At 43.8% G+C, this 25,244-nt stretch overlaps 1 protein-coding gene and 1 long non-coding RNA gene across 3 annotated transcripts in view; both read left to right on the top strand.

Annotated features, from left to right (window-relative positions):
• The first annotated feature begins 218 nt into the window (after positions 1-218).
• On the top strand, positions 219-3,470 carry PRR18 (proline rich 18). The gene has a single exon (XM_027729505.2). The coding sequence runs from the start codon at positions 2,145-2,147 to the stop codon at positions 3,093-3,095; it is 951 nt and encodes a 316-aa protein (XP_027585306.1). The 5' UTR covers positions 219-2,144; the 3' UTR covers positions 3,096-3,470.
• Positions 3,471-9,131: 5,661 nt separating this feature from the next.
• LOC113992323 overlaps positions 9,132-25,244 on the top strand; it is a 57,281-nt gene continuing 41,168 nt past the window's right edge. Inside the window, exon 1 of one of the 2 annotated variants that reach the window (XR_003542201.2) lies at positions 9,132-9,713. This is a non-coding gene — a long non-coding RNA (uncharacterized LOC113992323). Of the gene's footprint in view, positions 9,714-23,918; positions 24,102-25,244 lie in introns of those variants that run through there. The other variant, XR_005564808.1, reaches the window with a different exon arrangement.

Genomic DNA, 25,244 nt, shown 5'->3' with positions numbered 1-25,244 from the left:
TATTAGATTTGCAGAAGTGACTTTAAAGCTTCTTCGTTTTTAATATTTAGACAACTGATGACTGATTGAAATGAAATACTTTAATACTTTGCCTGGATTCAGTAAAAGGTTCTCATTTCTAATTTTTTTCAAGTAAGAGCTATTCAGTTATTCTGGAGCAAAGTTAAATCCGTCGTTGATAATATATTGCAGAGGTTCTTTTGCACAGGATAGATGTGCTTGATTCATGTGTTCAAACCCTGTTGTTTTGGAATCACTTTTTTTTCTGTTAACGCACAAATACAGAAGAAGGAATGGCTTTTAAAGACATGAGCTGGAGTGTCAGGAAGGGGAAAACCCCAGTCGTCTTAGTATTCAGGGCTCAGGCTAAAGAGAGGAATTGCAGTACAGTACGTTCCTGTAAATCTCAGTGTGTGTTGCAAAACATAGCAACATCTTATGGGGAAACTGTATACAGGGTGATTGCATTATTTTGCATCTAAACTGCCAACCAAGGAACACCTTTTAACTGATTAAAACAACAAATTGCTAGCGAGGCATCCTTCCTGCTGGTGATGGGGGCCTGGGTAGTCCTGGCCCTGCAGCAGGCTCTTGGGCTCACTGGTAACTGTGTGGTGTAGTGACAGCCGCTCCAGCTTTGCCCACCCCAGCCCCTGAGTGCTGGGGGACCCTTGAGGGAATTTTTAGTTCCTTTTAGTTTTCAGTTTGCATTGAAGATGAAGTAGCACATGCATAGGTGGTGATGGATGTAATCCAGGTAATGGCCACCACTGCGCCTTTCTCTCTTGCTGCCGCTGGTCACAGCTGACAACAAGGGGATCCGTTCCCACTAGTCAGTGCTTCAGGGCTGGGCCTTCAGTTGCTCCAGAGCTTGTTTTGCCCATAATCCATCAGTTCTGGTGGTACACAATTAATCACTGTAAGTTTTAATTAGAATGGTATTGGTTATTCAGATTTTTTTATTATTTATTTATGTACTATGGTAAGTAATGAAGTTAACGCTGATCAGTTAACACTGAGATCACCAGGAGAGAAAGGGTTCAAGAGCTGAGGTCCAAAAGTTCTATGTAGGCCTTCATATGCACTTAAGTCTGTTACATCATGTGTTCTTGTTTTTCTCTCCTGAACATTTAAGGATTTAGTTCCTCCATCTGCATACAGAGCACATACACTGTGTTGTTTTGTCTATATCTTTTGCTTCTTCACATCCTGTCTTTGTTTAGTGAGTATTCCAAAAGCTCACAGTTGATGAATCCTCATAGTATAATACCCTTTATGATAGCGTGGAACCACAAATGTGAAGATCTCTATCCCAGTGGATTGCATACATCCTACCCATCTTTTGACAAAGTTTTGGTATGCTAGGTAAAATAGTACTTCGAAGTAAATGCTGTAGAAATCATATGCCATGACTACTTAGGCTAAATTTCGCAGTGGTAGTGCTCTTGGATTGATAGGAAACATTTGTTTACTTACTGCTGCCCCATGAAACCTCTACAAACCTCTGTTGTTGTGTAGGACTTGAAAGGTAGGAAATTGCTGCCTTGTCCATCAGAAAAAAAACCCAACCAACAAAAAAAATCCCCAAAAACAACAACAACAAAAACTCCACAACGAAACCAAACCAAAAAACCATCACGACAGAAGTGTTGAACAGTGCACTTTGTCTCGATCACAGATGGCATTGAGGCTAGGAAGAAGCATCTCTGGACTATGCTCTTCATGGGTAAGCGGGGCAGCTCTTATCCTGAGAGTGGCTTGTGCATTGAAATTTGGTGTAGTAGCAAGTCTGCCCTAGGTCTGAGTGGGACTGACTGCACTCTTGTACTGTCTGCCTAACCTTATTCACGGTAATTCAAGTAATCAAGGAGCTCCAAATATTATTAAAGTTTTGAAGAGGGGAAGAGGGTGTTAGTGTAATGTGGCATTAAAATACTGCCCTTTCACACTTCGGCGCTTGAGGACTTTGGGAAGAATTTGGAGCCTGTTTGCTCTCGGGCGTGCGTAAGCCCCGCCGCACTCTTACCTTCGGTTCTGCTGTGGGTCGGGCGGAAGAGGACAGAGAGAAGTAGCACCCGCAGCGAGCTAGTGAAGCTCGTCCAGGAAGGGCGGACAGTGCCGGCAGGACCCCGATCCGTGCCCGCATGCCCACCCCGCGCCGGGGAAGGGTGTTCCCGGGGCGGGCGAAGGGCGGGAAGGGGGGCGGGTTATCGAGAGGGAAAAGCCACGGCTGTCGGTACAGATCGAGCTCGCATCCAGCGCCGACGACCGGGGCTCCTCGTCCGCCTGTGGCCATGGGGCTGCAGCCGCGGCGAGCCGCGGGGCCCTGCCCGCCCGCGGGGAGAGGCGCTGCCCTGCCCGGAGCACGCCCCGCGGCTCCCTGGGCCCGCAGCGATGAGCCGGAGGGGGTTCCCGGCCGCACCGCCACCCTGCCGCCCCTCCTGCCGGCCCCCACGGCTTCCTCCGCTGCCCCCCGGCCGCAGCCCAAGAAGCCACCGGCGGCCGCCTCGGCTCCCAAGAAGGCAGCACCGCGGCCCGCGGAGGAGAAGGCGCCGAGGAAGGCTCGGGGAGCACCCCCGGAGCGGCCGGGCCCCCTCTCCAGCTCCTGGCCCTGCTCGTCCCTGCAGCGGCCGCCGCCGCGGAGGCCGCCGACCGAGCGGGGAGCGCGGCCCCAGCCCGCCCCGCCGCAGCCGCGAGGGCGCCCGGGGGCAGGCAGCCGCTCCTGCGAGAGCCTCGGCGGGGGGCCGGGGGAGGCGGCGGGGCGCTTCTCTCTCAGCCTGCCCCCGGAGGCGATCCGGGTGCTGCAGCGCCGCAGCCTGGAGCGGCAGCGGGGGCAGATCACCCCCGCGCCCGGCGGCAGAGCGGCCCTGGCCCGGCGCGGCGGCGGCGACCTGCGCGCCCTGCTGAAGGTTTCGCTGCTCAACGACCAGCACCGCTACGACGACGAGGAGTACGAGGAGGAGGAGGAGGCGGGAGCCGCAGCGGACGAGGGGCTGGTGCGGAAATGCACTGAGTGGCTGCGCGGCGTGGAGAACGCGGTCGGCCGCGACCACCCCGACCGGCTGGAGACGCTGCCGCACCTCGGCACTCTCTGAACCCCGCCGGGACCGGCTCCGGGGGAGCGGCGCGGAGGGGGCCGCCGGATCGGGAGGTGGGGCCGCCGTCTGCAGCCGTCATGCCCTTTGTGGGGCCGTCGGCGCCGGGGATTCCGCGATGGGGCCCGTCGAGGAGCCCCCGGCCTGGAGCCGATCCCCGGGGCGGCGCCGCCGCTGAGGCGAGGGACAAAGGAGCGGCGACGGCCGGTGCCCGGGTGCTCGGAGGGAGGGCAGCTGGCTGTGGGCGTCCTGCCTCTACCCTTGGGTTTTTTTAAGACTTACGAATACTTTATAAGATGTGCGTAATGGTTTTGTATATTTGTACATAAAAGTTCATTTTTATTTATTTGAATAAATTACTCTTGTGTTGCGGTAGCCTTTGCGGCTTGGTAGCTTCGCGTCCCTAGTCTGGCGGTGTCCACCAGCGTGTTTGCTGTCTCGGTGTCCTAAAGGTAAGGATGGCGGGCCGACCGCCGTGGGAAGAGCCTGGTGCCGTTCACAGGTTAGCTTGTTGATTCAGCCGCCGACAACTCAGCTCCAAAGAAAACGCTGAGGCGGCGGAGGCGGGATATCGAGCAGGTGGGGGCGAGCCCGTCTCTGCTGGGGGGCACATGGCAGCAGGGGCGGCCACCGCGCCAGCGGGGAGCATCCCTCCTGAGAAGAGACGTGGACAACGGGAGGAGGAGGGGGCAGTGCGGGCGGCCGCGGAGTGGGCAGAGACTGATCCGGTTCCCTGCGCCCGGGGCCGCATGTGCGCCGGGCAACGGAAAGGGAGCGGCTGGGTCTGTGCGTGTTCAGCGCGATTTCACCCTTTCCCAGACAGTAATTCAGACACATCCCGATCTTTCGAGCTGCTGCCAATTTACGAGGTGGAGGAGGAAGGAAGGAGGGAGGGAGCGCAACGTCAGCATCCTTTGTCAGCTCTCCTCGGCCTCACGTTGCCGGGGCCCACCGCAGCCTTTCCCGCTCCGGGCTGTGACCGTGCCTGGTGCTCATCAGAGCTCTGTGTGTTGGGAAAGGTGAGGAGGGCCCGCGAGAGGTACAAAAATTACCGTTAGAAAAGGAAAGGTAAAATCTTTAATAGGCTGACAGTTGTCTCGGCCACCTACTGCCGTTCTCAGAACAACAGTCAGACCTAAGCATTTACTGTGGTTGTATAAATGTTTTGCAAATGAATGTTTGAACGTATAGGAACACATTAAATTGAATTACTCTTAGCAGAGTAAAACAAAGATTAGTGCCACAGACTGAGCATTATACATTTCACTTAGATGTCAGTTGTTTACACCAAATGACATTTGTGTTGACTGTTCCATTAAATCATGGAAGATAAACCTTTCTATATATTAATTGCACCATGTAGCAGTGTGCTACATTTTGGCTTGTTCAAGCACTTTTTTCCATTTTTTTTTCACCTGACATTTCAGGAATGACATGCTTTGAGAAAATATTTATTTATTAAATGCACTGATACTGCCATTGAAAAAGTGATGAACCACTGTAAGACAAGTGTGAAATAGCTATGCTCGAAGGCCGCAAGGGGCATGAGAATTTACGGAGTCTGTTTCATATACACAAATGCAAAGATTCATTTGTAGTGATAGCGATAAAATACATGCATCTTCATATCACTTTAGCTGAGTTTGCATGTAGTTCTACTGTAATTATCAATTTTCAGTAACATCTTCAAGCAAATATGCCTCAACAATTGCAAATTTCCTGCCAAATTTAATGTATGTTAGATTGATGTAGTCTCACTTTTTATTGTTGTTTTTCCATCTTCTAACAATAACGAAAATGATAGTAGTTGAGTTATAGCTGAATTTTCCTTTTATGTCTCTTTTGGAAATGCAAGTTTACAAATGAGCATCCTGGACTCCTAATGTTGTTCCTTGAAACTGCTCTATGGTTTCATATCGACTATAATCAGTATCTCCAATTGCAACAAAAAGTGATTCACTCATTATGGGCTGAAGTACATTTAAGCTTGTGGGGCTGAAAGCTGCTTTGTTCAGAGCCTGAAATGTGGCAAAAAAATCAATAAATTTGAATGCACAGCAGCAGAAAATACAGCATGAGCTGAGTGGGTGTGAAATTGAAGACGACTGCCAACTCTGACAAAGGAGGAACCTGCTCAAAGTACACTAGAAAGAAGAATTTGAGAACTTGGGAATTACCTTTTTTTTTCCCCTGAAGAATTGATTAGAGCAAAGCTGTCCAGAGGTCATGCAGACAAAATCTTTTGTGTTAGGTATGTCATTGTGCATGGTAACTGGAAGTGGGACTGAGATGGGCTCATCCTGAGATGATGTTATGCAGTCCTGATTTTGGGCCAGATGTTCAGAGCCACTGGATTCTCTGAAGTCATATAACTAATGTCTGACTGTAATAGTACCTCCTTCACCAAATGGTAACATTAAAATTTATTGTTTTCTTTATTTGCTCCCTTTCTGTTCCCTTTGATAAATGATGCCCGTAGTCTTCTGAATGCTTTCAGTTGAAATGCCCATAAATCTTATAAGCAATATTGGAGGAGACAGAAGAAGCTACTTCCTACATACTAACAGTAACTTCTGTTAATTTTGCACAGCTTATCTCTCAGTATTTTTTCAGTTAAAAAGAAAACTTTTGGGTTCTAATACCTAAAAACTGTAGACAAACATAACAAAACTATTTCAGTCATTAATATGTGTCATAATGGACATTTGAGCTCAGTGGCAGGCTTCAGAAGACCAAAATGCCTGTGGATATTCAGACAGTGGTGAAAACCCTGAAATAAATCATTGCATTTGTCTTAGTGCAGCATCGCTACTGCTATCTAAGATCCATTATTTAATTATATGGCAATAGGCATCCTATAATGAACTAATCACTGTTCCTTTCATAGATGAAAGAGAAAGAGCCTTCTGAACTGTTGAGAACCAAAACTTCCCATCCCAGTGGTCCCCAGTCAGCCTGAGCTTTCCTCCATCTGAGACATGGGTTCAGAACAGGTTGCTATTGGCATGACTGGAAAATTCAAGTGGGGTGCTGTGAAACAGCATTTCTCCTTGTTCCTCTGCTGCACATGTGCTCAACCAAGGTGAGAGAGCTTTCCCTGGGCAGATAAGGCCACTGCTGGTTCCCCCCAGTTCTCAGCCTCTGGAGCTGCCCCAGTGTAAGTACTGACATAAGTAAGAACCCTTCTTCTGAACTGGTGAACAATTCAGGTGTGTTTAGGAATACGTCTCAGATGGCATAGATTTGATTTTACCAGAAGAACCAACAAGCAGCCTGAAAGCCACTACATGTGGTTTTTACCGTATATTAGCCATCTCCAAAGTGCTTCAGCCTAAGCCTCCCATTCCTAACCCTTTTAGCTGCTGAAGGAGAGTTAGGAGCAGCTGGTGCCATGGATGCTTAAAATAATCAATAATTGCTTCAGGGTAGATAGCTTCTTCCACCAAACACATCAGTATGATTTACAGTGGAAAAAAAACACCCAACCAACACATATTCTGGGTCTCTCTTTTTTTTTAAGGTAGCTAATAAATAGTGTTGGACTTATTGCTGTTTCTTGGCAAGCCTGAGAGGACAGAGGAAGCCCATGTTTCTCTAACCAAACAGCCCCAACCATGAGCATCACTGAGTTTGTTCTTGGGTTCTAGCCCAAATCTCAACTTTCCCACTCCACTGACAGTACCGTCTTCCATCTCAAAGCTGAGGGGAGAGCATGGTGTCGCCCAGTGTAGTGGTTTGGTTTAGGTGGTTTCCTGACAACCAGGTCGAAACTAAGGAAGTACCCCTATCCCAATATTCTATTCTATTCTTTACGTAAGTAGAAATATAAATAGAAGGGGGAAGGAAGTCGGAAAGTTAGATCTCTTCCGGTGGAGTTGGAGAAAGCAAAGCAGCCTCCCTGCGGTTGGGTTTCTCATGTGGGATTGTGAGGCCTGTGAGTTTTTGAGAGGCTGTTGCTTCTTCCTGATTTGAGAGGAGAGATCTGGTGGTGTAGACTTTGTGTTCTTAAGGAAAGTATTAAGATTTTTTTTGTTAGTTCTTTATTGGCTGCGTATATCTGTTTTTCATTTTTTTCTGGGGTGTTGGGGTTCTCTTTCTTATATGTATATAGTTTTTTGTAATTGTATATAAGTGTAAATATATGTATATATATACTGCTTTGATTCTGTTATTTCAGTCTTTTGTTTGGTTTTTTTTCCTTCTCTTCCCTTTCCTTCTCCTGTGTTCATAGAAGGGGAGCAGAGGGGAGGGGAAGTCTGTGGTCTTGGGCTCTTGGCAGGGAGCCAAGTCTAAACCACCACACTCAGTTTTTATGGGTTTTTGTGGTTTTCCTCACCAGAACACTTGTAAAGCTCAGACAAGTGGTATTCCCTGAGCTGTTGACAGACATCTCCACCTGCCCTTCCCAGGTGTGCCTAAGGGATCTGATACACAGCTGGATGAGAGTATCAGTTTATGGGCTGCTGCCCTGAGAAGACTAGTGGGGTGGTGTCTGTCTTGAACAGCAACTGTCCTTACAGTTGGGGGGCTCTTTCTTTGGTTTTGTGGGTTGTTTTTGTGAGGTACTTAAAGGCACATTCTGTTTTCTCTCTTAAGAAAAGCCTCTTTTAGGTGGTGGTTTTGTAAAGAGAAGAGCTTTTGAGAAGGTTTGGCTTTGGCACTTCCTGGAAGAGAAATCACTGCTTTGCAATGACCAGGTATGGTGATGTGTGAGCTCCCAGCTGACACCACTGTAAGGAGGAGAGACCAAAGGATGTCAAGTAACTATCCTAAGCAATGTTACTGCAGTTCACTTCCTGGCCTCCAAGAAAGATGAGAATGTTTCTTTTCCCTTCCCAGGGAGCAAAATCTGAAGTAATAGTCTCTTGAAATAGTGCTGGTAGTTTGTTATTCATGGCTGCTCTTGTTACTTCTGAGAATATAGGGAAAACGTTGTGACCCTCACTGAATGAATGCCTGCAAGAGGGCTGCTTGGCTGATGGGCTCTGGTCTGGATCTCACCCAGCTTCAGGACCAAACAAGCAGATGAGTGTGGTATGGTTAGGAGCTGCTTTCAGACAAGGAAGCTGGTTCCCAGTGATAACATTAAGATGAGTGCATAGACAATCAAATAAGGTGTTTTAGCCCCTTTTAATTTTATTGAAAGAGTTGTTAAAGGTTATTTTGGAAGTACATTGTTTTAAATCCGGTTTTTTCCCCTTCCTTGAGGTGTACAATGAGGGCTTGAGAGTTCTAGGATGCCTTAAAGGTTTCTCAGTTGCTTTTTTTTTCTCCCCATAAAATTGAAGATATCAAAAACATGCGGTCTGTGTTTTGCAGTCAGTTGTCTTGAGTTAATGACTGTCCTGGTTTCATTTGTGATAGAGTTAATTTCTTCTCAGTACTGTGCTGTGTTTTGGATTCAGCATGAGAACAATGTTGATAACAAACTGATGTTTTTTGCTGAGTCCTCTTCATCTCAAGTCAAGGCCTCTTTCTTTATATCTCATGCTGTGTCAGTGAGGAGGTACACAAAAGAAAAACTGGGAGACAGCATAGCGGGGACAGGTGACCAGAACTCCAGAATACCACAGGGGTATTTCATACCACAGAACATTATGCCCAGTATATAAACTGGGGGAGCTACCCAGAATGGGGGCCTATCTGGGTTCGGGGTCTGGCACAGGTCAGCAGGTGGTGAGCAATTGTATTGGGTATCACTTGTTTGTTTTGTGGTTTTTTGTTTGGTTGGTTGGTTTTTTAATAATCATTGCTATTATATTTTACTTTTTTTCAGTTATTAAACTTTTCAATCTACAAGTTTTACTTTTGATTGTCCTTTCCATTCCACGGCTGGGGGTGGGGAGGTGGTGAATGAATGGCTGCAAGGTGTTTAGTTGCCGGCTGGGCTTAAACCACAACAATGACATTAGGTCATTCTTATTGTAAGGGCCCACATTTTGGGTGGAAGTGCTAGGTGTAATAAAAACTCTAAGAATTTTTTCTTCTCCTGGAATTAGTTTTACTTTTTGGTTAAATTAACTGTTCGGTGAGAGTTAGCTGATGTTCAGCTCTCAGCACTCTGACTAAAAGGAGTGTAATACTTCCATTATCTTTCCTGTCACCATCCCGCTTGGGTGTTGGTAAGAGCTGAGCTTTGAATGAAAAGAAAAAAGAGTTCCTAATTAAGCATAAAAATAAATTAGCACAGAAGCTATTACCTTCTTAGCAATTAGCACAGGAGAGAGCAAATTGTAGCAAATTCTGGTATTCTGATTTTTTTCCCCTAAACATTCTCTTGGCTGCCTGAGTTTTACCCACCAGCACGGTCCCAACAGCCAGGCAGATACCTCACACAGTGAGGAGCTAGGAAATGATTCACAGCATTCACTTTGCCAGGGAATTTTCTGAATAACAAAATCCGAGTGGGAACAGCACTAAGCAACCAAACTCTCAAAGCTTTAAATTAAAAACTATCAGAGGCTATTTAGGACTAGGACAGAAATAGGAGGAAGTAAAAGGAAAATTATGCAGAAAAGGCTCTCGGTGCGTGAAGCACCTGAGACAAGGAAGTTACTCTTTTACCACCATATGAAGTACTGAACAAATCTTGAGAGTGAATTTCATGCCTCTTACCAGGTGAGTTGTCCTGTACGTTCACATGCCTTCTCCATATCATTTGCAATGCCTGAAATTTCTTCTTGAGACAGGTCCAAAGACTCTGCACAAACATCATTAAAAAGGACCACTATGATGCCCTGGTGTTAAGTACTAGTTAAGAAGATATTTTGTACTGCTCACTGTATTCAACCGTATGGTCTATGGAGATTGCATGTTTTTCAATTTGTAGGTAGTCACAGAGCTGCTTTTAACTTTGAGAAAAATGTTGTGTGTAGACTTCATGCAGGTCATTTTAAGGTAGAAAATAATATGTCTTGGCAGATGTACGTGTGAGTTAATGCACAGGATGTCATTAGGATGTGATTCCTTTAAATTACACATACATGGAAAATATTAATCTCATGGCTTCTTAATTTTTCCCAATGAGGTTACAAAAAGATTCTCTAGAAATGGGATATAGTCTGACCCAGATACTGTTAATGATCACTATGATATCTTTAATTAAAAACTGGCAATATTTCAGGGGGAAATTACTGTGAAATAGCAAATATTGAATTCATATCAATGCTTACAATGCTTTTTGGACTGGTTTTTGTTTCCTGGCATGTTTGGGCAAGTTTACTGCGCAAGATAGGGCATTTATGTGCTTATTGCTAACCTTGTCATACTGACAGTTTACTGTTGGGAGTGTCTTCTTTTTTCTTTTTTTGGAGTTCTTATGGAATATATGTCTCTATAGTGGTTCTCTCTGCTGTTTGAGATTAAAAAAATGCTCCAATTTGTGGATTGTTTGGAACGTGCCGGTTATTTCAAAGGATTTAATGAAATTTCTGAAAAAGTAAGCCAATGACCCATAGGCTTAAATCTCGTAATGAGGAATCTCTACCTCCACTGGTAAGTTATTTAAAAAATGCTGAAAGCCACAGGAACACACATTGAGAATATGCAGCTGTCAAAACTACAGACTAGGGACAGGCAAAGGAGAAAGAAAATGGGTTGTCTAGAGCAGTACTGAAGTAGAAGTAGAAGTAAGGACTACAAATAGTCACGTGCCAAATGGTGCTCTCATCAGAGAGCACCTGGAGAACTGTAGTGTATCAAGTTAGAAATCCTAAAACACACCTTTCTTGAGTCTGAAGGGTTGATATCTTTTTTTTTTTGGAGGGGGGAGGGAGGAAAAATGTCCTGTGACTTTATTTTCTTTTTCTTAACTTCAGAATGATGAATTTAAAAAGAAATTTGGAGGTACTAAATGTGTCTTTAACCTCTGGATGAATACAGATTGCAAGCAGAGCGGAAGGAACTCAGGGAACTGGTTGCAGACAGCTGTGCCACCCCTGGCTGATACTTGGCTGTGGCAGGACCTGCTTGGCTCAGCTGGCTGAGCTGCTTAGCATGCCTGCTTCCTAAACCGTCAAATCCTGCGAGTTGGAAACCTTTGCTCATCTGGTTTGCTTTGACAACTAGGGAGAGCTTCCACGAGGGGCTGAGTCAGATGAAATGTTTTGCCATAAATCTTGACTATGCCTGCCTGGTCAGAATACAATTTGTGTCCCACTGACTGCTCAAAGAGTTTACTCTGCACCCTTTTTTTTTCCCTTTAGGAGAGGTGGGAGTGGGGGGGCTTAAATCATTGCTAGTTAAAAGCACATGAACAGAGAGGACGTGGTGTTAGTAATCACACAGGAGCCTCTTGCCTCTTGGATGGGGTCACATAAAAAGTGGGATTTCATCACACCTGATGCTCACAAATGTGCCTGCATTGACTGGTTTAGTTGTTTACAGGGGAAATAGCAAGTCATGTGAGTGATCCTTGCTCACACCATTGCCTGGATACTGCTAGACAACAAAGGGGTTCAGTTTTGCTTGAGAAGCTAGCAGAGTGGATCACTAAGGCTTCTTTTTTATTTTTTTCATCATGAAAACAAGGCAAACAGTTTACAAGAACAAATCTTAAGGTGTTTGATGTTTATATCCTATTTATAGGCCTGTAATTCATCCTCAGTTAATATAACAACAAAGTTAATAAAATAACCTTTATTTTGATTCTCTGAATGATTCACCATCCCTCTTTGTGGCTGTTTTGTTCAAAAATAAAGGAGGTGAGGGTGGAGAAAGTATATCCTGAGTACAAAGGGAGATGATAAAAGCTTCAATCTGTTTCTGGACCTCCTACGTAATATTGCCATAGTAACAAGGAGCTGAATGTGGCTGTTCATCACTGAATGCCGAGGTAAAGCAGACATTCTTCTTATTCAAAGGAATATTACTAAAATACAGATTTTTAAGGTGGCAATAAGAAATTAGGGAAAATATAAAATTATCTGCTTACTTAGCACACTCTGTAAGCTAATAATAAAGTGCCACTTTGAAAGAAGACAGGAAAATTAGGGCATTTAGCAAACATTTATAATGCTTTAAATCAGAGCATCTTATCTTCCACACAAAGCAATGCTGAGGTGTAATGTACAGTCACTGATAATGTATTTTGACATAAAAGTTACATGAGACAAGCAGCTCTTTTCTTCTGCCTAATACGTTTCTGGCATGGCAGTTGGCTGTGGCTACTGCCAAATATGTGTACTGCAGCATTGACTGGTTATCCTCTAATCCAGATTAAATTATAAGTGGGTAAGGTATTTTGTGTATTTAGAACTGCATGATGTCTCCTACATCCTGGTGCTATATTTTAACCATTAAACTACCTCTCGAGGGGATTAAATTCTGTTCCAGGTGTGTGCATCAGGTAAATATGTATATCTTTGGCATTTCAGAGGAAAAAGGAATAGCTCAATTGTTCACGGGAAAAAATTGGGAAGGATAAAAAAAGTACACCCATTTCAATGCATATTAGTAGTGTAACTACTGTTACTACTGTAACTTCTCTGTCCTTTACAGTAAGAATTAGATACTTGTTGCATTTCTGTGTCCAAAAGCAGCTTTTCCCCCCTTTTTTAACTTTTCTGCATTTGATAAAATGATGGATTAAAAATGAAATTTGTTACTCTGCATACACTCTCAAAAGCCTTATTAAATTGCAAGTTGCTGGTTCTGTTTTTTTTTTCTGAAGGCTTTTTCAGTCTGAAGCATGTTTAAAATGATGGCTTGAAGCATGGAGCAGAACTTTACTATCAGCCACGGCTGCCTTCTGAGATCAGGAGGCAGGAAGTGGCTGCAGGAACAGCTTTTTGTACACCAGTGTTCTCTGCCAGCCTCTCATGCCTGTGGTTGGGGTTACAACAAGGACATGAGCTGGAGGCAGCAGGTTTGGGGAAAGTGATCTGTACTCAGATGCCTGGGAAAATGATATAGATTCGGGTCAGAGCCAGGCTCAAGGGATGGAAAGACTCAGCCAGGAGGAGCAATAGCCGGAGACTGCTACTGTTGGAGCTTGCAGAAGTGAAGACAACTGAGAGTGCTGGAAAACCTCTGTGAAATGCCAGAGTAAATGGATGTCCCAGCTCCTCCCATGATTGACTGAGGTAGCAGGTGACAAACTGGCTCCACAGGCAGAGCCACTTTCTTCACTCAGGTCTGTGCTGGCAGCCAGGCAATCCTACACATGTTGGCAGCTGCTGGGGCAGGCAAGGTGGTACATTAGGTGTCATTTCTTTGAGAAGGCAGGAGGTAGGGTGGCCTTAACTTTCTCCTCTTTGAAAAGAGCACCCCGAGGCAGTCACACACACATGCACCCCACGGTTGTGGGGTCAAGCACACTGAAGTTAAGTATGAAGTAGTTCAACCATCCCCCTTTATTTATGTGCTCATGTAGCCTTTTTATAAGTGATCTCAACATCAGTTACTGCTTAGAATTTGGTCTTCCTTGTGCAGCCTAGTTGTGTATCTAGGAGTTTTTTATGCCTTACAGTGATGGGTTTTACAACAGCTCCCTGCACTGGCCAGTGGAAAATGCCAGAACCTGCCTAATTAAGCAGCCTCTTGGACTGCACATTGACATATTCTGGTTGATATTGACTGTGTTGCCTGGTAAAAGGCTGGCAAACCCAAACTTTCAAGTGCTGAGCATACTAATGGGGGCCTTCTTGTATTTCATCTGCCAGGTAGTCTGTGTGGAAGGGAACAAATAAAGATCATGTAACTCGGTCTCTTTCCACAGTGTGAACAGTTGCCTGAATGGTATTTTTATTGCTTGTCTATGAGTAATAAATACTTTTTTTTCTGTGAAACTATGTCATATCTGACTTGTGGAGCTCCAGTTTCAAAAACAGCTCTTAGGATTTCAAGGGTAGCTTTGTGTGCATGGGAAACTGTGTTCATGAGGAGGCAGGAAACAAGGATTTGGAAGAGGAAAAAATTTATTAGTGGGTTACTGTTTCTTTCAGATTACCATAATTAAAAGAAAAATTGATAGTTTTAGGAACCAATGAAGTGGAAGATTCCTCTCTGCCTGATTCATGTCCTGGTCTTAGGGAAGAGTTATTGCTTCATGTGTGTCTCTTTGCCTTGTCTATTAGTCTCAGAAGAGAAGTTAAATATTCTTTCTCAATGTAGTCAATAGCCTGGTTGTTATGTTGGTCTCCTGGAAGGTGAGGGAATGTGGGTGTGAACTGCTTCATGCAGAGAAGTGAGTGTGGTGACCACACTACTAGCCTGTTACTCAAAGTGTGCCATTTTGTAGGACAGTTTTCACCATCAGAGAGATGACAGTGAAATGTTTCTGCTTGTGAGGGAGCTCAGCTTCTATAGATGTCTAAATTGATAGCTAATTCACTACAATCTGAGTGCAACATCTGAGTGTAGATTTGAGAAACATTTTTCTTGTGTACTTCTTCAGGGTTTTTTCTTTCACACCTCTACAGCCAGGGTATGAAAAAAATCAGTGCTGCTGTGCAAGGGCAAGTCTTCAGCCCTTTAGCCCCAGGCTATGTCAGATTTTGGTGTCTGGCTTGGATTTGTGAATGCTAGTCTGTGAACTGAATACCTAAAACCTAGATGGGGCAATGCCAAGTGTTGCCTCACTGCAAGTGTATCCCTCTTTTGACTGCTGTGGATTCTGGCCCTTGTCTTAATTTATATGTGTTGTGATGAAGGTGCTTTTGCATGGCAAAAATCTGTGTGGGGAAAAAGATAATGTAATGAAATTAGGACTATAATGTGTACTTTCTGTGGGTATTTGTTTAAATTCTTTAGAAAAAGTAGACAATGCATCATCTAACAGAAAGATGAAGCAATGTTGACATAAGACAGTGTTGATTTGTGTTGGGGTTCAATACAGTATCTTATCTACTGCCAGCAATTAATCCAACATGTGAATGACCAGTTAAGAACATTAGCACACAAACAGGCAGATTTGAACTTGAATTTAACAGTACATTTACAGTGACTTCTCAGCAGTTGTGTTGATTTGGGCTAAGATTTGGGTCACATAAAGGAAGGACAGATATGCCAAGATGTACTTGATTTTTCATCTGCTGAATGCTTTTTCTGCTTTTCCTTGTGTACATGCCAGGATGCTGCACACTGCAACTCACTCTTGTGTGAGGCCAGCCTCCTGTTACTTATGTTGTTTCCTCTTCTTTCAACAACCACTGGTTGATTTATTCTTCACCCATCTCAAGGCTGAATGACTGGTGCTGCAGGAGGTATGGAATCTCAACAGTAAAAGATATACTGCACACAAAGTCTTAAGCTTTGCAGGTGGAGAGTTGCATGAGCTTAAAAGGAGTCTTAGAATGTCTTGTTCCAGAACATTTTCTTATGGTAGTTTAATTACTTCTTTGTTTTGCTTTCTGCACCTTTGCTGTGCTGTCTTCAAGCCCCTTTGATATTGGTCCAGAAATAAACTTCATACCTGTGTTGGTAGGGAAGAAGTGAATAGCCACTGACTCACAACAATACTTCTTCATCTAAACTTATGTATATGTCTGTTTTGTATGTTCACTGTAGACTAAAGCTTTGAGCTCAGCTCCAGGATGCTTACTGAATTGTCTCAGAATAATGCTGCTGGGAACCTCTGTGTGGGAAGAAGCAAATGGGATATCACCAGGGAGATACTACACGATGGAGTGGGGGAGGGTAAAATAGAAAAATAAGGTTGATGTGAAGAAGAGTAGACAGGAGCTTAGGGACATGGCACAACAACAAAATACCTCAGTCTGTGGCATGGTTCCATTTTTCTCTCATAAATCTTGTACTGCGCACACGGTTCTCAGCAGCATCATCTTGCCTCTAGAGAATACAAGCACCTGCACCATCTGTCAGCTTCGACCTCAGAGGCAGGGCATCCCTGGCTGGTAACTCAGTGCGAGTGTTCATTGATTTAAAACCATAGAATAATCAGTGCTTTTCCCCCTTGCTGCTTTTGACAGAACTGTAAAGGTTTGCTTCTCTTAGCTGCTCAGGATCCTTCAAATGTTGGCTTTAAAAATGAGAGGAGAACAGGCATGGATGGAATTACTGCCACTGATTTTAAGTTTCTTCCTTTAGCCCTCTCACAAGACACTGTCTGTGCCATAAGGTATTATTGTTATGTTTCTTTGCTCTGGGCACTGTTGTTGCCTTATACTTGGAGAGTGAGGGCTGCGAGGTGGGTGCCAAGGCTGCCTTCCACTCTTCTCAACACAGCAGGTGCCACAGGCCTTTCTGCAGGGTGGGAACCACCAGGATTATGCATGTTTGCTCGTGTCCTTGGTAACAATGTATTACTTACAATGAAAGTGAGATTCTTCCCACTTCAAGCAATTTGCCTCTTGAGCAGTGCTTTGGTGTTTAACCAGTGAGATGGATTTTGCAAATAAGCTGGAGAAGGAAGTAGTGGTGCTTTATGCTTATGTTTTTGTGTTTTGTTGTTGTTTTCTTTTAACAAAACAAAGCTTCTTTTTAAATGTCAGTCATTTTTATTGTACTGTCATTTTGCTTGCTGTCACATCTGCCTCACTTTGCTACTTATTGGATATGTATTAGCTATTCACTGACTTTCAAAATCAATCACTGGCATTCTTGAGATTTCACAGCAACGAATTGTACTAGTGAGAGAAAGAAGAAATGTTGTGCAGGAATAATGTCAGTAATGCCAGATATTTCTGCAAGTTGGTAACTGTTTTCTTTGCAGGTGTCAGTCTTCTGCAAACAAGAAAGTTGTGGTCAGACTTTATCTCAAATAGCACTTGTGAGGGACAAGTGAATGTGCATGTTAACTGTTTCGTGTTGTCTTTGACTTCTGGTGTGGGAGTTTGAACCACCTCAGAAGCGTTCCCACAAAAGCTGTGGCCCGTATGATTTGGGATGAGAGGATGCTTTCTGAAATGGCTGTTTCTTGGAATGACACTTAGAAATTTGGTGAGCCCAGAAAAGTATAAGGCTTTAGCCAGAGTTGGATGCTGAGCCATTGATAATTTAGAATAAACCAAGAAAAAACATCTTGCAGATAGAATACACTAATGTGGGATTTTTCTGTATCTGGTACATGAATACTTTAGTTCCTCAAGCCAGATATGAGGTCACAGGTCAGTGCAGGACAAAGAGCTGACCTGTTTTACAGTCTTGCCACTAAACAACCCATTCCAACCCAGACCTCAAATATGAGAGCACGTGCTTATCCTCAACCTGCATGTTGTACTTGCCTGGAATACTTGCTTAGAGAGGGTCTGACAAATAGCTTGTTCAATCAGGTAGTGCATCTCTTCCAGATTAGTTTTAGTGAGATGTTTTTAAAAAACTCCTTTTTTGGTCCGTGCTCTTAAGAAATGCTTTGATTCTTTTATATCCCAACGCAATTCTGCGTGGTTTTAGATGTGCAACAGACACTCAACCAATTAACATAGTTAACTTCTTTGTATCAAAACTTTCAGCGAGTCTTGCATATCTGTGAGTCATCAGAGCTGTTGTACTGCCACAGGCCATCCGTTCAGACCTCAAAGTGTTACCCATGTCCTGCAGGTTATGAGTCACACCTGCCTACCTAGTATGGATGTCCCTGATACACTAATTGCATCACACATGGCACAAGAAGCCTTGCATTTCATCAGGATTTATAGGTTGTTTAGGATGACATTTTTGTGGTTTGCTGGTGCAGCCTGTAGAATTTTGACTGTCCAGTTCTGTTCTGTACAGCAGAAGAGTGTGTCTGCTGAGTGTTAACTTGTCAGTATGTATGCACAACTTCCACTCCAGTTTACTGGAGATGACTGAGAACCAGAAGAAGGTTCTTGGCATTTAAATATGTGTAGTGTGGATGTGGTGGGGGGAAACAGTTTTCCCCCTGCAGTTATAAAATGGTAAAACCCAAGAGGGTGGTGACTCTTGAAGTTTTGAGGTTTTACCCAATGAGCGCTTCTGCAAAATATAAACATATCACAAGCAGAACTAAAGAGAAAGTAGTGGTAGTTTTGTTGTAAAAGAAGTGGCCATGTTGTGAAAGCCACGAGGAAGGGGCTCGGAGCCCCTTGGGGCCTCTGGACCCCCCCCCAGCCCCCGGCAGGGGGGCTACAGAGACTTGGAAAAGTGTTAAACTGGGCCAGGCATCTGTAGCTAAGAGCTGGGGGAAGTTTCTCTACTGTAAGAAGCAGCAGGAGCAGCGGCGGAACTGCACTGACCGAAGAAGCGGTGGCAGAGAGCCAGAAGAGATAAGAAGCAGCAGAGGCATTACAGCCAAGCAGGAGAGACACAGAGTTGTCCGAGAAAAGAGAGCCAGCAGCAGAGAGAGCAGAACTAAGCTCAGACAGAGACAGAGTTGGGGTAAGTAAACTGAACCAAAAGACCCCAAATTCCTTGGAGACCTCTCACTTCCTAGAAGGGATGGGTGAAGTGCAACATGCACTACAGAGAGGAGCTGAAAAGCTCTGAGAAGAGCCCCCCACCCCCACTGCTTGAGACAGAGCACAGAGCTCTACAAAGGGGACCTTGAATCCCCTGAAGATAAGGACTGTCATGAAGACCCTTGCACTTCGTGGTATGACGTGGTGACAGTGCCCTTGTCCTGGGAAACGCAGCCCACGGAAAAGAAGACCCTTGCTTGAAGACGAATGGCCGAGAGGGCTTGGATACCCTCTCGTGAGTGCTGGCAGAGATCCAGACACAGCTGCTGCATGCATGAGAAGAAGAAACCTGCTGCCTTAGAAGATACTCCTGCTGTTCAGAGACTGGAAGGGATCTATCCTTCTTTCCCTCCTGGACTTTTGTTTGGAGGAGAGAAGAGATCTGATCCATTGTAAATACTATATGTCATGGTAGATATAGTTATGATCATGTGTATAATGTGATATGGTATTTATTTGTACAGTCATTGTAATATATTCCCTTTCCTCCACTTTGAGTCTGGTGTGTTTTGACTGGAAAAACCCATCTCACATTAGGTTGAGATGTGGGAGGGGGCTTAGACTAGGGGATTGGATTTTGGGGCTATCTCAAACCATGACATCCTTCAAGTACCATCATGTCATTTGCAGGACAATGGCATGCAGTAATATGACAGCTATAATTCTGTAATGCCAGAGACAGTAATTGTATGCAGTTGAAAAGACACCATGTATTCAAACTTCTTAGCAGCGCCTCTTGAGATAGACAAGGGGTAATGGTTTGAAAATGAAGGGCAGTCAATTTAGATTAGATATAAGGAAGTAGTTTTTGAGAAGGAGCATGGTGAAACACTGAAACAGGTTGCCCAGAGAGGTGGTGGATGTCTCCTCCCTGGAAACATTCAAGGTCAGGCTGGAGAGGACTCTGAGCAACCTGAGCTAATTGAAGATGTCCCTTCTCACTGCAATGGGATTGGATGAAATGTCCCACCCCAAACAATTCTATGATTCTACAATTCTGTTGGAAGCTTGAATGTACTTTTCTTTCAGAAAGCTGATTCCTATGGCTTTTCTTTTCCTCCTTTTACTATTTCTCTGATCCCACATCTCTGTTTGGCATATTATGCAGCTGAAGTCACTTCTCTGTACATTAAGGCAGCTAATGGTCCAAACTCCCAGAGACTCGGGCAGCTTATAGGAACAAGCCGTAGGCATCACTCAAATCCCCTTGTAGAGAGTGCGGGTCCCAGGCAGGCGGATGCCGGGGCTCAGGGGAGGTGGGCGGGTGCTGAAGGACACTCAGGTCAATGTTGCCATCTACTGGGGCCCTGCAGGAGTTGCCAGTTGTGTACAGCTGGAAAACCCTGCTGCCCTCTGGTATTTGTAGTCCAGAGTTGGAAAGTGTGCAAATAATCGCACATGCCAGCAGCTAAAAATTAAAGCCTCCCGCCCAGGTTCTTTCAAGGTGAGTTTAGAGCGAAGAGGCTTCCAGACACTGAAAGGAAAAGTGTTCTTGGACTAAATCTGCTGGTTCCTTCCCCTTTCCCCAGGAAAAAAAGCCACCACCAGTATGGACATTTCCTTCAAGCAGTTACTACTGGCCTGTGCTTTAAGATACCTGTAAAGTATTCTGTACAAGGTGGTTTTGCTCACATTCGTTGCTCTGTGCACTGAACGTCTCAATTTCCAAATTAGTCAACTGGTACTTGCATCTAATATAAGTGTTAGTATTTTTGTGCTCCTAAAGAGGTCTGTAGCGCTATGAGGAGAGGAAGTTATACCTTATCTTCTTTGTTGCATTAATTAGTTTCTTTTAACTATGTAATGCAGGTAGATTTGTTAGGTATATATCAGAGCAGTCTGTCTCTTCAGTTTTAAGGACACAATAAAACAAGTATGTGAAATGACATTTCAAAGGGCTTATTATTTAAACAGTTTTAACTTGCTAAACAACTTGAGTCCCTTCAGCTTTTCCTTCTATTTTCCTTCTATCCAGGATATATATAAATATGTTGATTAAAAGATGAAAAATACATATATTTAACAAAAAAAAAGCTGTCATGGGTAAATTAGTGATACACCTACCGCCCTGCCTTCCTCCCCCTGTGCCAGCTTAAAATGTACTAGAATCTCTACAGCCAGATAACTGCTATTTATGACTGCTACCAAGACTTGCTGAATAGGGAAGTTCAAAGGCAGAGAATTCAGATCTCAATGTCTGATTTTTACCATCAAACAAAATTTTGAACAGCAAAAGAAGGAAAAAAGTGTGAAGTTTAAGAGGCAGGAGGATGTTGGGCAGAAGGGGTAGTCAATATTTATGTATTAAATTCTATCTCCAGTTCAGCTAAAATGGGCCAATTGGCACTGAGGACTGGAATTATTAAGGTGCAGCTTTGGCATAGATGCATATATCTTTGAGCAATTCATGCATTATAACAATAACAACTCAGCAGGTTTGAAAGCAGTAAATAATGACTATACATGAAACACAATAAAAGCAAAATATATCAGGCAAAAGGAAGGCAGTTTACAGCAGTAACTACAAGAGTAATTATTTTTTTCCAGTGATAGGTGCAAAGATATGAGAGATTAAAACCACTTTTCTAGTTACGCAGTCACTGAAAAAATAACCTAGTAAGAAACGTGATGTTCTGTTTTCTTGCTTTACTTTGATATATGAAGAAATTCTGAAATAAATAATATAAACAAAATACGATCTTTTAGTAACACACTGAATTAAACTGCTGTAACTAGAAACTGCAGACAACCCAGCAAACTCCAAACAGTTTTTATGGCTTGCAATTCACCAAATGCCAATTGTGGAAATCTCCTTCCTGTCTGTCACTCAGGTTGCTAACAGTGACATTCTTTTACAGACTCTTACTCTTTGTGGTTGATATTCTTTCTTTTCCTCAGAAGAGGAGAAAGGCTTTCCAAAATTTTCGTGGGTGAAACATGCCATATTTTCGGGAAGCACTGGGGAACAATCCTGCCTGGAGTGAAATAGCACATTTATTTGGGTGATATGCCGGTCCGCAAAATCCCTGTGGACATCAGTGTCTAAATGTTACAGGTTGTAGGTTTGATCTGTCAGCTTGGCTGCACAACAGCTTTATTACTTGATAGGGGTTCTCCCCCCCACCTCCCCCCCTCCGCCCTCCCCCCCCCCCATGCATTAAGGTTTTTGCTCCTGATGGTATTATTTTGTCTAGCTATGAGTTTCCACATGCTGTCTTGGACTGTTATTGCCCAGCTTGTGATTCTGTTTTTACAAAATCTTGTTAAGCTGGCTTGCTAACAGAAATACAGTCAGAGCAGTAAGCTGAATTTTGTTCATTTACAACTAGCCTGCAGGCAGAAACAGTTCTTGTCCTCTCTCTCATGTGCTGTGGCTTCTGTCAGTTCAAGGATTTTGTGCTGAGGTGCCCTGTTGCCCCTTAGCAAAGTTTTCCCTGGGGTATCCTCATTTCTTTACACTACTTATTCCTCCAGCAGGGTCAGTGAAGACATGAACATGTTGGTCTCTGAAATAGATGCCACAAATCAGTCTAGCACTTCTTTCTAATTTTAATGGAGATGAGCTACTAGTTGTAATTTCTTGAATCTCTCAGTTAAGACGCAGAGACCGTCAACCTTAAAGCAACAAACATCCCCAAATCCTACACTTTGAAGCGAGTAGGAGCTCCTGGATCATCAGCACTTTTCAGAAACAGACTGCTTAACTAGGTGTCTGAAGCCATTACAGTCTTTTTTCTTTCTGAAAACTTTGGTCTCAATGTTTGAGAAAATATATAACAAAAAGTTTGCACAGTGTTAGCAGTGCCTCTCTGAACAGTCTCATACAAATACAATGGATATTGTAGCATCCAAACTCAGCACTCCTGTGCCAAGCCGAGCATTTGGCTTGAAGATTTATTACAGTTATTATTGTAAGATTTTGTTTGGTGGGATGTATTTTGGGGTTTTGTTTGCTTTCAATTTCTTATTAATAAAAATTCTGAAAACCAAATCAAGAAAATCTAACCCAAATGTCAGACTTGTTGTGGGGTTTTGTTTTGTTTTTCTTTTTCTTTTGTTTGTTTGAGTTTTTTTAAGTTTCTTCTATTAACACTTTTCATTCCCTATCTTACATTGTTTGCTTTCAAAACTTACTTGGATATGGGATGGAATGGGATATCCTAAACAATTGCTGCAACATTTGCTAAAACGTTTCTTTGCAGAGTATAGCACAACTAAATGTATGCGATGTATTATGTTCTTATTCTTGCTTCCTCATTTCTGTCTTTAACTGAAAATTCAGTCTCCATGGATGAATAATGAGTTAATCAAGCTGTGTGCTGTTACTTGAATTGGAGACTTTTTTTAAAGAACTAGTACAGTTTTCCCAGTATATAAACTATATAAGGAATATACTGAAACATAGATTAAAAAAACAGACCAGTTTCTGATAAATTCTTTATTTAGTCAATTAGGAAGGGAGGGGAAGAAACATGAAGGTGGTGCCATGACTTATCATCTATTATGGAAGATATCATGGCACAAGTGTTTACATTTTACCTCAGACTAAACTCTTCAGCCTGTGTTGGCTGACTCTTGAGGGCTGACTCATCCTGCCAGCAGCCTTCAGCAGCCTGGCTTGTTGGACTAACAGTCTGCATGGCGTGGGACTCGTGTTTTAATGGCACAGCTACACTTCTGCCACAGCAGGTGCTCATAATTTGTACTGGGGGTTATTCTGTCTGAATAATCTTGTACTAAGCCTTTGGGGGGCTCACAGATGCCCAAGCACTGCGAAGAAGTAGGTAAGAGCTGAACTAACCGAACAGAGGAGGCAAGGGGAAGTGTGCTGGGAAGTGTGGTGCTTCACTTTGCTTGTAACTCTGCAGCATTATTTGTGTGTTGGGTCTTTGACAGGCTGCAGCAGCACCGTCAGCAATCTGATTTCCCCCATTGCAACCACATGATCTGGACCTTTACTAGGTGGCGACGCTTTTTGTGTTTTGTGGTGGTGAGTCCCTCAGGGTGGCAGCTCTACTGTCCAGAGGTCCCAGCATGATGATACTTGTGTCCTAGTAATTGCAGCCAGAGAGAGCAATGAGAATATGTGAGAGAACCCGTGCTGCAGACATCCTGGTCATTGAAGAAGGAGGGGAAGGTGGTGCTCCAGATGCTGGAGCTGAGATTCCCCTGCAGCTTGTGATGCAGGGTACTCCCCTGCACCCCACAGAGATCTATGGTGGAGCAGAGATCTGCAGCCTGTGGATGACCCCATGTAACAGCAGGTGGATGCCTGAAGGAGGCTGAAGGCTTGTGAGAAGCCCATGCTGGAGTAGGATCCTGGCAGGATCCTACCCATGGGAAAAGAGCAGGTTTGCTGGCAGGACTTGTGACCCTGTGGGGGACCCATGCTGGAGAAGCCTGTTCCTGAAGGACTGCACCCATGGAAGGGACCCACACTGGAGCATGATCATGAAGAACTGCACCTCATGAGAAGGACTCGCCTTGGAGTAGTTCATGGAGGACTGTCACCTGTGGAAGGGTGGAGCAGGGGAAGAGTGTGAGGAGTCGTCCTCCTGAGAAAGAAGGAGTGCTAAAAAAATTGAACTAATTTCCCCAAGTCAAGTCTGGTTTTCCATGACAGTAACAGGTGAGTGATTTTTCCCTGTCCTTATCTTGACCCATGAGACTTCATTGTATTTTCTCTCCCCTGACCTGAGGAGGGGAGTGATAAAGTGGCGTTGATGGGCACTTGGCATCCAGCCAGGGTCAAACCAAGTGAACCAAAACAGATGTATGATACTTCAGATATGCTCTCTCATCTTTCTTATGCTTTGGCTTTCCCTCCCAGTTCACAGTATGTCTGTTGTTGCTCATATCTTCAGAGAAGCCTAGTCCTGACAGAGGGGGAATTAAAAAATCAAAGGAATGACAGTCTGACAGTCTAGGGCAAGAGAGACAAAGTTCATCACCTATCACTGGCAAACCTCGCAGTGATCAGCAAAGCGTGGTTAATATCTATGGGATACTATAAGACAATTGAATAGATTTAGGATTCGGTTTTTTGTTTGAATGTTAGATTGAAGCCTCTTTGAAAAGCAAAATTGAATAAAAAACAAAGAAAGAAGGAGGTCTCCAAACAGAGGGTGCTTGAATTTGTAAATAATGAAGAACATTTCCACTTCTTTTCTCCAGGATTTAAAATCTAGACATTGCATAAATTATCTTTTTATACCCTGATGACATCTGTCTTCTGAAATATGGACAGAAAAAACCCCACCCAGATCAAATAAGCCAAGTTTTTGTAACTTGTGGGGTTTTGTCTGTTTTTGTCTTTCTCTCTGTCTGTCTTTCCTTGAGGTTGAGGATGCTTTTAGGCAGAGGGTCATAAAGACTGTACTTGTTTCAAAAGGTAGTCCCTGAACGAGGAAGAAAAGATGGCTTTGGAGCATTATCTTAATGCTTCCCAAAATGATGGAGGACAGCTGCCCAGGTTCTGCAGGCATGCGTGCTTTTCAAATCTCACAGCTTACAGTACAGAATGCAACCAGTAGTGTATTTATATGTATTTTGTACGTTGCACCACCATTTTGTATGTGTATGTATCTATATCTATATGCAGCGTGCGTAACAACACAATAGGTTGAGCTCTAGTTTATGGCTTGCCTATTTTATGAAGACTTAAAGGTTCCTCTCTCGACACTGGCTTTTTAGGTCACATAGCCAGAAAAAAGAAGTAGGTTTGCAAGAGATAATAGTAATTTCTTGTCTTATTGCTATTCTTTCAGTATAA

The sequence above is a fragment of the Pipra filicauda genome, unplaced genomic scaffold, assembly GCF_003945595.2.
Source record: "Pipra filicauda isolate LSUMZ 115617 unplaced genomic scaffold, ASM394559v2 scaffold367_size712859_pilon, whole genome shotgun sequence".
NCBI lineage: Eukaryota > Metazoa > Chordata > Aves > Passeriformes > Pipridae > Pipra > Pipra filicauda.
The sequence above is the reverse complement of the archived record's forward strand: the minus strand, read 5'-3'. Positions and strand labels throughout refer to the sequence as shown.